Source organism: Pseudopipra pipra, chromosome W (assembly GCF_036250125.1).
Source record: "Pseudopipra pipra isolate bDixPip1 chromosome W, bDixPip1.hap1, whole genome shotgun sequence".
In the NCBI taxonomy this organism is placed as follows: domain Eukaryota; kingdom Metazoa; phylum Chordata; class Aves; order Passeriformes; family Pipridae; genus Pseudopipra; species Pseudopipra pipra.
Window position 1 is genome coordinate 26,783,050 of NC_087580.1, and position 14,699 is coordinate 26,797,748.

At 47.7% G+C, this 14,699-nt stretch overlaps 1 protein-coding gene and 1 pseudogene across 1 annotated transcript; both read left to right on the forward strand.

The window, feature by feature from the left end:
- LOC135405598 (zinc finger protein 850-like) overlaps positions 1-14,699 on the forward strand; it is a 598,288-nt pseudogene that overhangs the window by 457,604 nt on the left and 125,985 nt on the right.
- LOC135405403 (olfactory receptor 14J1-like) lies at positions 703-1,693 on the forward strand. Its single transcript, XM_064640099.1, has one exon. It carries the CDS (start codon positions 703-705, stop codon positions 1,675-1,677), a length of 975 nt encoding a protein of 324 aa, XP_064496169.1. The 3' UTR covers positions 1,678-1,693.

Consider the following 14,699-nt stretch of genomic DNA (forward strand, 5'->3'; position numbering starts at 1 on the left):
CCCAGTGTCACTTTTCCATCCTCCTCAGGGTTGCTCTGACATTGCCATCAGAACCTGCCCAGGCAGAGATGCCTCTGGGCAGTGCCCTGTGCTGCTGGGAGGGCTCTGCAGGGCAGAGTTGAGCCCCCAGGGCTGGGATGGGCTCTGGCAGCACTGGCAGTGTCCAGCTCTGAGCCCAGGAAGCAGCGGCTGGCAGGGACAGTTCCAGGCAGCAGAGCCCTGGGCAGGGAGTGGGGGGCAAGAGCCCCCAAGGTCTGGGGGAGGGGGCGTTCAGGCAGCTGTGGGGACCCTTCCCTGCAGCTCTGCTGGGCACTGTGTGCTGGGCCATAGAAATGAGGATTCCTGCAGTGGAAAAGAACCTTCCCCAGGTGTGATGGCAAAAATAAAAACCACAGTAACAATTATTCTAAGCTCAGACTAAGCTTCTGCTCTGCAGCCCCAGCTCTTCTGAGTCATGAGTGTAGAGATGGAACTTTTGTATTCAAGGTCTCTTACATCTGATATTACTTGTGTGTGTGAGAGCTCTACCAAAAAATTCCATGTCCCCTTGGAGCAGAGCAAAACTGACTCCTTGGCAGTGCATTTGGTGACATTTGACACATTGATTTATTTTAGAAATGAAGTTGCTTTTTCACAGAGGTCTGTTTTAACTGTTCCCTGTCCTTTCCTTTTCTGAACAGGCCCTATGCTAAGAAACAACGAATGTCCAACAGCAGCTCCATGACCCAGTTCCTCCTCCTGGCGCTCCCAGACAGGCGGGAGCTGCAGCTCCTGCACTTCTGGCTCTTCCTGGCCATCTCCCTGGCTGCCCTCCTGGCCAACGGCCTCATCCTCAGTGCAGTAGCCTGTGACCACCACCTGCACACCCCCATGGGCTTCTTCCTGCTCAACCTCTCCCTCACAGACCTGGGCTGCATCTGCACCACTGTCCCCAAAGCCATGCACAATTCCCTCCATAACACCACAACCATCTCCTACACAGGATGTGCTACACAGGTTTTTCTCCTCATATTCTTATTTGGAGCAGAGTATTCCATCCTCACCATCATGTGCTACGACCGCTACGTTGCCATCTGCAAACCCCTGCACTACGGGACCCTCCTGGGCAGCAGAGCTTGTGCCCACATGGCAGCAGCTGCCTGGGCAACTGCATTTCTCAATGCTCTGCTGCACACAGTCAACACATTTTCCCTACCCCTGTGCCAGGGCAATGCCCTGGGCCAGTTCTTCTGTGAAATCCCACACATCCTCAAGCTCTCCTGCTCACACTCAGGCTACCGCAGGGAAATCGGGCTCACTGTGATGAGTGCCTGTTTAATATTTGGGTGTTTCATTTTCATTGTTTTCTCCTATGTGCAGATCTTCAGGGCTGTGCTGAGGATCCCCTCTCAGCAGGGACGGCACAAAGCCTTTTCCACGTGCCTCCCTCACTTGGCCGTGGTCTCCCTGTTTGTCAGCACTGTCGTGTTTTCCTACCTGAAGCCCCCCTCCATCTCCTCCCCATCCCTGGATCTGGCGGTGGCAGTTCTGTACTCAGTGATGCCTCCAGCACTGAACCCCCTCATCTACAGCCTCAGGAACCAGGAGCTCAAGGATGCCCTGAGAAAAATGATAACTCCATGTTTTTTGAGAAGCAATAAATTGCATCTTTTCTTCTGCAGAACACTCATGGCGTAACTCATTTTGCCTCCAGCCTGCCTTCTAATGCTTTTGATAGTGGTGGTGGTGGTGGGCTTTCTTTTTGTTCATCTGTTCATGTCATTAACACTGAAATTTTATTCTTCATCCCATATAATTCACTCTCTACCTCTTTTTTTTGACCCACAAAATGTACTAATCAGGAATCATTCTTTGTGTGCATTTAAACAAAATAAAAGCTTGTGCAGCAAGGTATTTGTCAAACATCCTCCCTGTGTTAGTTTGTACATGAGGAATCACAATCTCTGAGTGTAAGAAAGGACACAAATTCTTTTTTCCAGATTCTTCCTCCAACACCTCCCCTGAAGCTGGAGGGCATTTCCATGTTTGCAGATCTGGAGGGGAAAAGAGTCCCAGCACTGCCAGGGAGCCCCAGAACTGGGTCTGTTCAGAGCTGTTCTCTTTGCACTCCCACCCTCTCCTCTCCTGTCCGTGCCCAAGGCCTGAGTGCTCTGGCAGCTCAGTCACTGTCCTGCTGTGGGTCAGGCCTGTGAGCACAGGCAGGGACAGGCCCTGGGCACTGCTGGGACAGGGCTGGGCTCCACAACAGCAGTTCCAGCAGCAAAGGGGTTCCCCTCCAGGCACTTCCTGAAGGCTGAGGTCTTTTCCCAACACTGGTATGGAGAAGAAGTCCAAGGATTAGACTGTCAAAAGTCTTGTTGCTTTGCTTGTTTCTCATGGAGACAGTGCAGTGAGGTCAGGGACCCACTGGGACTGCAGGGACTGAGAGTTGGGTCAGATGTTGTGTGTTGGTGGCCAGTGGCCAATGGAGGTGACAAATGATCTCCAAGTTCCCTGCCTGGGGCTCTGCAGCTTGGGAGGGCTCTGATGGCAGGTGAGGACTTGTCTGTAGGAAATGAAGAACTGCAGGAGAGCACAGAGGATCTGCAGGGACAGCTCATCCCATCCAGTCAGCAGTGAATGGAGCCCTGGAGCAGAATCCTGCCCAGGGTGGAGTTACCAGAGATCAAGTACTAAATCTTGCTGTGAAGGGGCAAACAGCTCTGCAAGCCCAGGGGACACAGCAGGTACAGGGAAAACTCTTGCAAATGACTTCTCTTGACCTCAGTGAACTTCCACAGGTTGACCAAGAGCAGCCCCCAAAGCCATGTCCCAGCTCTGGAACAAGGCAGGGCCCCTCTGAGCCCCCTCCATGGCCACACAGGAGTGTCTGTGGGAGGTGGTCAGTGGCAGGGAGCACCATCAGCTGGCTCTGCCTCCCAGCTGGAGCAGCACAGCCCAACAGAGTCCCCCATGGCCCCGGGCCCCACAGCCCCCGTGCTCTGCAGCGCAGCCCCCCCATCTCGGGGGCTGTGGGGAGCACAGGCAGGGGGTGCAGGAAGGGCTGCTCAGGCCAGCACAGACGTGTTCCCCTGGGGAAAGGCTCTGTGGGGAGATGGGATGTGCCAGGAGAAGAGCAGGACACCCTGTGTGAGCAGAGGGGCCATGGGAAGAGGCTGCCCTGTCCCTGGGGAAAAGAGGGGGCAAAGCAAAAGGTGGGAAACTCTCTGGTCTGAGATCAGTTGTGCTGCCCAAGAACACGCTGACTCCAGAGGTGTCCAAGCGGGGCAGAGCCGAGGACTCCAGTCCGTGCGGCGGCGGGGGGGAGGCAGTGGCTCTGCTTGATTCCATGGAGTTCTGGGGAGGCACAGTGGCCCCTTGGTTCCATGAGGCTCTGAAATGTCTCAGGGTTCCTTTGGTTCCATGAGGCCCTGCAGTGTCACAGTGGCCCCTTGAGTCCATGAGGTTCCTCAGGGTCAGAATGGCCCCTTGGTTCCATGAGGTTCCAAAAGGTCTCAGGGTTCCTTTGTTTCCATGACGTCCCACATGTCAAAACGGCCCCTTTTTTCCACCACATTTCAGTGTCCCTGTGTTCCTTTATTTTCATGAGGCCCTGCAGTGGCACAATGGACGTTTTGTCCCATGAGCTTCCAAAATGTCTCAGGGTTCCTTTTGTTCCATGAGGCCCTACCAGTCCCTTGGTTCCACGAGATTCCACAGTTTCCCTGTGTTCCTTTGGATCCATAAGGCTCTGCAATGTTATAACTGCCCCTTGATTCCATGAAGTCCCACAGTGCCCCTGGATTCCTTTTCTTCCATGAGGTTCCCCAGTGTCACAATGGCCTCTTGATTCCATGAAATTCCACTGTGGCCCAGGGTTTCTTTGTTTCCAAGAGCCCCTACAGTGCCACAATGGCCTCCTGATTCCATGTGTTTCTGCAGTGTCACAGTGGCCCTTTATTTCATCAGGTTGCCCACTGTCTCTGGGTTCCTTTGGCTCCATGGGGCCCTGGAGTGTCCCAGTGGCCTCTTGATTCCAAGGGTTTCCCCAGGGTCACAATGGTCCCATAATTCCATGAGGTTCTGCAGTTTGACACAGTGGCTCCTTGATTCCATGAGGTTGCACAGCATCATCACAAAGCTGAGCCCATCCTGATGAAAGTTCTGAGGAGGTTGGGAAGAACTGGGACAAAAGGAATAAGAAAATTGGGGAAGGAAAGAGGGGCTTGGCCAAGAGAGAGGAAAGATTTTGATGAGGTAAAAACAGGTTCAGGGAATGCTGAGAGTGCTGAAACACTGACTGCAAACACTCCTGATTGACCTTTATGCACTTTGTAACCTCAAGTTCTAACACCACTCAAAAGTGCTGCTCCACCCATGGAAAGGAATCCACTGCTCTACTTCCAAGCCAGAAAAAGCCCAAAACCAGAACTCCAGACTCTTATTTGTCCTCTAATGCCCACCCCAATCCCAAAACTGTATTATCAATGTTAAAAAACAAGCTTTTTTCCTAACTCAGCCCAAAAAGCTCTTCCCCTGATCATGAACCAGACAGTGCCACAAACCTCCCAAAGCTCTGTCTAATCCCCACCCTGAGCTCCAAACCCCAAGCCCTGAACATTAAGCACCCCCACAGCCCTTGGAAGCAGGGCAAGGACCTGGAGAGCCCAGAGCAGGCCCAGGGGGTTGGCAGAGGAATGGGAGGGGACCTGGATCTGCTCAGCTCTGCAGTGACCCCCAGGAGAAGGGCCTGGGCTCTGGGAGGGATGTCCTGTGGCACAGGGGCTCAGGATCCAAGTTCAGAAGGCCAAGTGCCCATGGCAACAGCCAGAGCTGGTGCAGAGACATCAGGGAGGGTCTAGAAATGCTGCTGGGAGGGGGTGGGAAAGCAGGAGGGGTGTGTGCAGCCTGCAAGGCCAGAGCAGCAGCAGGGCCAGGGCAGGACAGCCTGCAGGAGAGATGGCCAAGGGCTCTGGCAGGGCTGCAAGGCCCAAAGGCACCCAGGCCTTTGTCCCCTTGCCTCTGGCAGCTGCCTCTGCCACTCAGGCCACCACAAGCAACTTGCCTGGCAGGTTCTGCCCTTGGTTTCTGCCTCGCCCCTCCCTCAGGAGCCTGGCAGGGGTTGCCCAGTTTTGGGCCTTGGTTGTTCCTCCCCCTCCCATCCCAGTGCCCCCAAACAGCCCTGAGCCAGCCGGGAGGGACAGGATCTGCTGGGCCAGGGCCTGGGGCTCAGGCCTTGGCCTTTGTGCTCCACAAAACCAAGGCAGGCTTAGCTCAGCATTGCAGGGGCCTGCCCAGAGCCTTTGTCTGCCTGCACTCCTGGCCTCCAAGGAGCTGCTCCAAGGAGTCCCTGGGGAGGCTTTGTCAGTGCCTGCCCTCAGTGGGGCCCAGCAATGCTTCAAGGCACTTGCAGTTTGGCTTCTGACTTCTTGAGCAACTGCTTCAATCTTCTCTCAGTACCTCAGGATCATGGGCTGGGCTGCAAACACACCGTGGGGCTCATTAAATTCCAGAAATCCCCCAGGATCTCTTTGTCTTCCTTTAATTGTCTTCAAGGCAATTTCAAAACAAGTTTTCAAAGTTTGTACTTTTTTTTTAATTCAAAGAATGGATATATTTTAGTTCAGAGAAGAGGTGATAGAGGTGTTCTCCAAGTGATTTTGATGCTGAGTGTCTCCTCAGGAGATCCACACTGACCCTGTATGATCAACCTTGCTCCTCACCCCCCAACCTCACCAGTTCTGACATGGCCCATCTTGGACTGACAGCTGATGCAACTCCAAACACACCGTGGGACCCATTAAAACATTGAAAAACAAATTATTTTTCTTTCTTTAATTGTCCTCAAGACGTCAACAAGTAATTGGAGTTGTTTTGTAGTTTACCTAAGGAGGAAGATTTTAAAGTGGATGTCACAAAAAATATATATTTTTTGATGAAAGGGAATGATTTACACAGAGCCTTGGGATGCAAGAGGGTCAGGGTGCAAAGGATTTGGACACAAATATAAAGGGGCAAGAGAGATTATTAGCATTTAATTATTGACCAGTTTAACAGTTATCAAGTGATTCAATAGCATTTGCTACAATTTTAACAGTGACTGAATTATAGATTCCCAAGAACAACCTTCACCCCACAGTCAATTCACACCCACACCCAGGCAGAGATGTGTGGACACATCAAGAGCTGGCTGTGGAAAGGTCCCTCTCCCAAATTCTCCTTGTTGTCAGGGAAACACTCCCCCAAATCCCTTTGTGTTTGCCAACAGACAAGGGTCACAGCTGGAGGAGTGTTTGTTGAGGGGGATCAGAATTGTCCTGGGAACCAGCGAGGGTCTTTGGAGTGTTGCAAACTGGAGGGTTCTGGAGTTGGGAGAGGCTGCCAGAGGTGTCCCAGTGAGAGGGAGGTGCTGGGGAGCTGCCAGGGCCTCCCTCAGCCTCCTTGGTTGTGGGCTCCCAAGGGGACTGGCTTTAGTTATCTGCTGAATTTCCATCCTGGTGTCAGTAATGACTGGAGTTTCCAAAATATTTGGGAATTCTATTCAATCTGGTCCATTTGGGCTACAATTCAGGCAGGAAATGTTCCAAGGTTTTCATGGGATGACTGATTATCCTGTGTTCCCCAGCTGATCCACTCTGGATTGTTCCCACCTTTATCATCCAGGAGCACCTGGTCCAGTCCAGGGACACTTCCCCACACCCCTGGCACAGTCCAGGGGCTCTTCATTGCTCAGCTGGTTTGGTCAAGGCTTGTCAGGAGCTCCTGAGATCATCGACCAGGCCTGAGGACAATGGGGGGAGGATGCACCACCACAGAGGCTTCTAAGAAAGATGGGGACAAACTTTTTGTAGGGACATCCCTGAGCACTCTCCAAGGTGTTTGCAGATGAAAACATTGTGCTCATAGTCTAAGATTGTCACAGTGATTCATTTTACCAAGGCCTGTAGTTGCAGAATATGGGGCAATGGATTTAAACTGAAATAGGGGAGCTTCATATTGGATAAAATGAAGAAATATTTACCAGTGGGTCTGGCAAGAACTGCAACAGGTTCCCAGAGAAGAGGATGTCCCATCCCTGGATTTGTCCAAGGTAAGTAACTTTGAGCAGCCTCAATTAGTAAAGATGTCACTGTCTCTGTGCAGGAGTTTGGACCACATGAGCTTTTATATCCCTTCCAAGCCAAACCATTCTGGGATTCTTTGAGTCTAATATCCCAAACTCCTTCTCCAAAGAATTTCCATGTTGAGGACATGAATTACTATGTTTTTGAAGAAGCCATTCTAAGCCCAAAACGTAACAAATTAATTCCAAGGAAGTTCCAAGGTTTCAAAGGAAGTTCCAAGGTATCTGTATGAAACTTTAAGCAAGTGGGTCATAGGCAGAACCTCTCAGGGTGACCCTTTAGCTGAGGATGGGGGATTTGGCCTTGGGCTCTGAGACTCATGATGGGCAGACAGAAAGGGGATTTGGGGACTGGGCAAGACTTGTCCTGGGATGTCTAGGAAAGAACCAAAGCAAGGGTAGGATCACAATGGTCACTGGAGGAACAAGCATGAGAAAAGAGAGAGAAAAGAGAATGGAAAAGCTGGTCCTGTTAAACAGGAGGCTGATCAAGACACGTCCCTGGCTGTGCCCTGCAAGTGATCCCCACAGCCTGTCCCATTTTCTTAAGAACTCCATTGCCAAGAAGTTTCTGTGGGGAGGGACCTCTCTGCTCCTGGCACAGATTGTGGCCCAAGTTCCAGCCACTGCAGCGGGAGCCACAACTAGTCAGGTCTTGTGTTCTTTGGGGGGCCAGACTCTGCCCAGACTGGGTGTGTGTGTGTGTGTGTATGTGTGTGTGTGTGTGTTGGAAGCACAAAAGAGTGAAGCAAATGCAAAGTCAAACACCCACTGTAGCTTGACTTTGTTCCTAAGTGGGGGATGAGACTTGGACACAACATGTGCAGGGACAGATGGAGGGGTTTGTCCCCCTGGCCCTGCCCAGAAGGGACACCTTTCAGGAAGGGTTGTGGCCTTGGCTGTGCTGAGTGTTGACCCGGGCAATGCAGCTTGGGATTGCAGTGGCACTGTCAGGGCTCTGCAGAGCTACATCACAGCTCCCCTGTGACATCACATCTGCCCTATGGTGTCACATCCATCATATGACATCACACCTCTCCCGTGATATCATATCATCCCTGTGTCGTCCTGTCCTCCTGTGCCATCACATCGTCCCTGTGCCATCACATCTCCCCTATGACATCACACCTCCCTGTGGGAAAGGACTGGATGGTAGGCCTTGAATTTGAGCAGTTGCAGCTCTGAAGTTGCAGAGGAATGTAAACAACTCTAAGGAAATATTTACTGCAATGCCGGACGGAACAAACGTAATGCAGCCGAGACCAAAGGTCACCAATCCAAATGTGTGTAGTGTCACCAATGAAAGTATGTACAGTGTCTTCTGTGTCACCAATAAAAGTATGTACAGTGTTTTATGTTTGAGACTTTTAACCAATTATGTTGTAGCACAATAGTATACAAAGAGTATAAAAGAAACATTTGAGAGCAATAAAGTAGCCGTGTGCCTTTCCCTGCTATCTGAGTGCATTCTTGGCTGTCGTCAATCAGTGAACCCTGATGTGATTTATTGCACAGAAGATTTACTGCAAGGAGAATTCCCTGCATAAGACTGCAGACCTTAGAGTGGTGATAGAGAAGATTTATTGCAGAAGATTTGTCACAGACCTTAGAGTGGTAGGGAGGGGATTTATCACCATGGATCTGAGAGCAGTGACTGTGGACCTCAGAGCAGTGAGGATGGAACCCCAATGCAGCATTTGTTGGCAGACCTTAGAGCCGAAAAGTAAGTCAAGACTTACAGACACCTGGAAAGAAGGTGAGCCATTGGGGAATATATAATGGAAGCACAGATATCCGTGGAGGAGGAATCTGTTGGCATAGTGCTAACAGAGATACTAGAGAAGCACAGTGTGAAATATCAGAAATGTGTGCTCTGCACCTTACATAGTTGGTGTAAAAGAAATGGGGTAGATGCTCAGTCAGCATTTGGTACAGACATTTGGGACTCTGCAGGGAGAGTGCTTTTTAATGCAGCCACTGAGTCTCTTAAGCAGGCTGCCAGCATCCTGAAAATGTGGCAAACTGTCTTCAAAACTTCAAAAGATCATGCTTCTAAAAAAACACCACCCTTCAAGCCAGAAAATAAAGAAAAACCTAGCAAATCACCCTCAGAGACAGTAAAAAGAGAAAGGCCACCCCTCCTCGCCGCTGATAGGAGACTTTTCGGCCATGCAGTCGCCCTGCTGGAAGGGGTAGCACATCGCTGCCCAGCGTGCACTGCACTGATCGAACAGTGCGAGTTCCAATCGTGGCCGCTGCCACCCCGCGCGGAGTTGTGGTGCAGACGAACACCAGAGAGCCACTCCGGCTGCTGGAGAATCCTAAGGGCGTGGCGGAGCAGAGCTGGCAGCGCCGCACGGGTGGGGCCGGAGTGCCCGGGAGCCGGCGAGAGGACAGCCCGGCAGCAGCAATGCAAGAAAAAACCAGGAACGGAGCAGCCCCAGAGGGAAACAAGAACAGAGCAACCCCGAAAAAGTGCCACTTCTCGTTGACAGGAGAGGCAGGCTAGAGAACTGCCTTCCCGTATCTCTGTTAACTCTCCTGTTAATTGCGTGGTGTGTCCAATGTCGCCGTGAGCTCACAGTGTTGCTGACGGTACCGTGCTGGCGTGTGTGTGTGTTGGGGGCTGTGTGTGTGTGGAGAAGCGACCATAAGTTTGCTAGTCACTGTTAAACCCCAGAGATGAGAGTCCGGGAGACTCTCCTCCCGTTAGAAGGGCAGGAGAGGCTGCAGTCAGAAAGAGAAACCAAAGAGTCTTCTTTCCCTTTTCTGTTACTCTTGGGGAATAAGTATTTAAAACAAACAAGTACACACCTTTCCATAGTTCTCGTTTCCATCTTTAACTCCTGCCATTTGGAAATTAGTGAGAGACCGGGGATTTGCCCCGCAGAAACCAAGCATGTAAGTGGTTGAGAAAAGAAAGCAAAATCTCTCTCTTTAGTCCTTCTAATCACTTGGAGATAACTTAAAACCAAAGAATTGTGTTTAACTGCAAGCTAGTATGCAGACAGTTTTAGGGAGGTTTTCCGGGAAATGAGGCTTTGTACAAAAGTTTTAGTGAAATGCCTTCTTGATTGTATTGTACCCCTATAAAAACCTTCTGCCAAAACTTTGTATTCAGAAAAAAACCCAACCAAACAGGGTTTTGACAAAAAGGATAAAAAGCCCTCTTGCAAAACTTGGCCTTTGCCTTAGCTGAGAAAGAGATAAGGTGTTAGTAGCTCACACAACAGAGATAGTTTGTTGCCTAGGAACCGAGTGGGAGGCTCAAACCTCCTCTGGCAAACTCAAAAAAGTTTAAATTACCAGTTTCTCGGGTAATTTTCTCCCCTGCTTTATAAAAACTACAACTTTGCAAATAAGATCAATGGAAAGCCAGCAGGCTGAGGATTTCCTCAAATCTTAGATAAAACATCTTTCTATCTCCCTGTTATAAACTGAGAAGTGACCGTGACAGTGGAGTGACCCTGTCAGGTTCTGTGTGTACTTTGCTCAGGGTTTCTCTAGACCCTCAGTCTGCAGGAGTGGGGGAACTGTCTTCTTGAAGCACCCCCACAGCTGGTGCTGTGAATACAAGTGGGTAAAGCCAGAGGCCTTACCCTGGGTTGGCATTATGCTGATCACGTCTTTAGAATTGTGTTTAAAAAGTTTACTCAGCTGATTTTTACATGATCTTACAACTAGTTATTTGCTCTCCTTTGTGCTGCTTATGTTGTGAATTTTGTTCTCTTACCAGAATTTCATAGACAAAAAAACCCTAAAAATACAAGCAGATAATAGGGATCACATCTAAAGAACCAGCTGCAAGCTGGAATCTGGCCTTCTCCATCCTTGATTAGAATTTTGGAAAAAGAGAGAAAACAAAACTAAATCTTTAATTTGATCCCAAGTGCAAAAAATGTATAGTCTGTATTGAAAAGACCTGAGATGCACCCGATGTTGTAATTAATATGACTAACAATACCTTTAATATGCCTTCAAGTGATCCTTATTCATTTAGTTATATCACAAATCAAAAAGTATTCACTCTCAATCTATCATTAGTAATTCTCATGAATAAGAGGAGCCAGTCTGTGGCTCTGGTGAGCCAAGCCCGAGACTGAGAAGATGATGCAGAACACAGTAAATGAGAGAAACTGTTCCAATTGCTTTTGTCATCTTTGTATTAATCAGAACAATAACTACAGCCATGCATTAGCCATTCAATGCAGGCCATGCATCTTGAAGAACAAAATGCATTGGTTTTTTCTTTCTTATATAGCAGGCCTCTTGCCCTAATAGATCCCTGAATCTACTATTCCAGAGTTAAGAAAGTCTCTGTCACCAACAATGTGTTTTAAATTATTCTTTCTGTATGTGGTGTTGTATTGCTGGTGGGCGAGGATCAGAGTTAGAGTCAAAACTTGCATTTTTCTCCAGTATAGAGGGTTATAATATAATTGAATTTGTATTATGAATTAGCTAAAATTTGAAAAACAAACTCAAACTTCTGTATCATATCCAGACTGGAAAGGCTTTGAAAGGGTGGATTGCTTGTATAGTTTGAATAGTGCTGTCAGGTTACCAGGCAATACTATAGTTATTGATATTATGTTTTATTGTCTTTCATGAAGATGGGTGTTGTTTGTATATGTTTTGTCCCAGTGGTTTTATAGCAAGTGGCAAGGATTGTTTTGAATCTCTCTCTCTCCTCTCTAACTACTGCAACATGTGAAGGAAACCTCTTAGTTTACGAGTCCACACAAGATTATAAATAACAGTGCATGGGGTGCTGGGCCTCATGGAAGAAGGGCCCTGTGCTGAAAAGCAAAGAAAGTGTCCAGTCCCCCCATAGGCCCCAGCTCGCATCATGCCTGCAATCTTTTAATAGACTGCTAACTTCATAGCATGGTGGTTGGTTTAAGTTGTTTGAATGTTTTGTCTAACTTGTGCATTGCTTTACTGAATGCCTTCGTTGAGTGAATTTTGATCATGCCCTGGATATTTTTCTTCATGCTCTTCATGCTCTTGGGTTCTTCACAGCACACAAGCCTTGACCATTTAACACAAGCAGTGACAGTGCCTGGTGCCTGATTGTATTGCACTACCTGCTTTGTCCTACATGATTCTCTACAGCCTTTTATTAGTAACTGACAGCCAACCACTTTGTGCTATAGAACCTAAATTCCTCTCATACAGCCAAGTTACAAAAATTCTGAAATTTGAAATTCTTTTGCTAAAATTGTTTAATAGTCCAGGCTCTACTTTGCAGAAATTCTACAAGTTCATTCTGTGCTCCGGACCTGTGAGATTGAGCACTCCTATTCATCTGTTCCAACTTGGAGACTAAGTCTACGTTCAAAAGTAGGATGCTGACCCCCTTTATGCTGACTGCAAAGAGATTATGATTACTTACAGCCACAGCATAGCATGCAAGTGACCCTGGCTGACCCAGTGATGCAGGAACAGCTGGAACCTATTCCGATCTCTTCACTAAAGATGGATATGATTACAAAGAGATTATTGTCTACGCTTTTACTATGAGTCCTTTGTTGTGGATATTTTATGTTGTTTTCCTTGTTTTTCATCAATACGCTGCTTAACTTGTTCAACAATGGCCTGGTCCAACCACAGACCATGCGGGGGGAATGTATTTGTGCTTAACTGGATGATGCAAGCGCTGATAGACGGGAACTTTGTCCCTGACACAATCATCTTGTATAACTTGAGATTAATTGGTATTTTGAATCTAGTTGACAACCCTCCAAAAACATTTGACAGAAACAGTGAAAAAGAAGATGATGTTAAGACAGACCCCTGAGATACAGCATGTCATAGGCAACTTATATAAAAACCTGTCCTTACACAGGACACTAAGCTCAAAGTCAACAAAGCAAGGCTTTTTATTCATGTAACAACTAACCTAACAGTTTAATTTAGGTACAAAAAAAAAAAAAAAAAGGGGAAGGGGAGGGAGTGAGGAAACACAGGTTCATTGAGATGGTCCTACTAACTGTTTTTTTGAAGTTGTTTATGTAAACAGCCAAAATTGTTTTAAGATGCATACATGAAAGTGGTGGAGAAGTAGAGCTTTTGAAGTTTTTGTAGTAACTGCTGACAAGTTCTCTTTGAAGTCCAGAAGCCCATTTGCATAGAAAAGTGTGTGTTTTGCTTTAAAAATAGAAGGAGTATATATTTATCTTTAAACTGTAAGAATGTTTGTATGTATTTGGGTTTTGAATTGAACATGAAGCAGAAATATGTTTATGTTTTCCAAGTTATCCTCTCATAAAAACAAGAAATACATAATTAGATCTTACTCACCTAAGGGCAAAACACAAGAATGATAATTTTTCAGCTCACAACCAGAAAACACAGTAAAATACAATTCAAAAGTATGTTTGTGTGAGAGCATGAAGTGATGCCATCACGCATGAAAGTTGTGTGAATGTATGCATGTGAATGTATGAATATATGATTATTAATATATTCTGGTTTTGCTCACAAATGCATAAACTATATTACCTCACATATGCAGAAGCACCTTTAGATAAAAAATAAGAGACAGATAACCCTGAGTTAAATGAAGTTTCGTTTGCAGAAGAAGTTTTGTGTATTTTATTATGTGTCCCCTGTTTGATATCTTGTGTTCAACGAGTGATTGGTCAGAATTTCTCCCAAACCTTATTTTTCAATTTAAAAACAAAAAGGAGGAATTGTGGGAAACAACTGGATGGTAGGCCTTGAATTTGAGCAGTTGCAGCTCTGAAGTTGCAGAGGAATGTAAAAAACTCTAAGGAAATGTTTACTGCAATACCGGATGGAACAAACGTAATGCAGCTGAGACCCAATCTGAGTGCATTCTTGGCCGTTGTCACCTCCCCATGACACCACAGCTGCCCTGTGACATCACATCCTTCCTGTGACATCACATCTCTCCTGTGATCTCATATAATCCCTGTAACATCCCGTGCTCGACTGTGACATCACAGCTGCCCTGTGACTTCACATCTCCCCTATGGTGACACATCCATCATATGGCATCATACCATTTCTGTGACATCACACTTCCCATGTGACATCACAGCTCCCCTGTGACATCACATCTTTGTTGTGACATCAAGGATTCTCTATGACATCACATCCATCATATGACATCACATCATAGCATCCCTGTGAAATCACATCCTCCCCGTGACATCACAGCTCTCCTGCGACATCACAGCTCCCCGGTGACATCACATCTTTCCTGTGTCATCACATCTCCCTCATGACATCACATCCAGTGACATCCAGATCCATCCCAAGGTTGGGGGGGTGTGTGAGACAGGCAGAACCACAAATGCCTGCACAGCCCAGAGCAGTCAGTGTGGGGCTGTGCTTGCTGCTGCAGAGACCCCCAGGGAACAAACTCAGGCAGTAGGTTGGGTTTATTCCTTGCTCTGTGCCAATGGAATAGAATGTTCCACAGGAGCTCTGTCCCCCTCTGTGGCACTGGGTGGCTTGAAGCTCAAGAGAGGGGGGGTCAAGTGTAAGGTCCCTTCTGAAGTGTGTGTCCCTAAGGAGGACACTTGCCTTATTATTGCTTATTATTTGTAATATCTTAAAGATCTCTCAT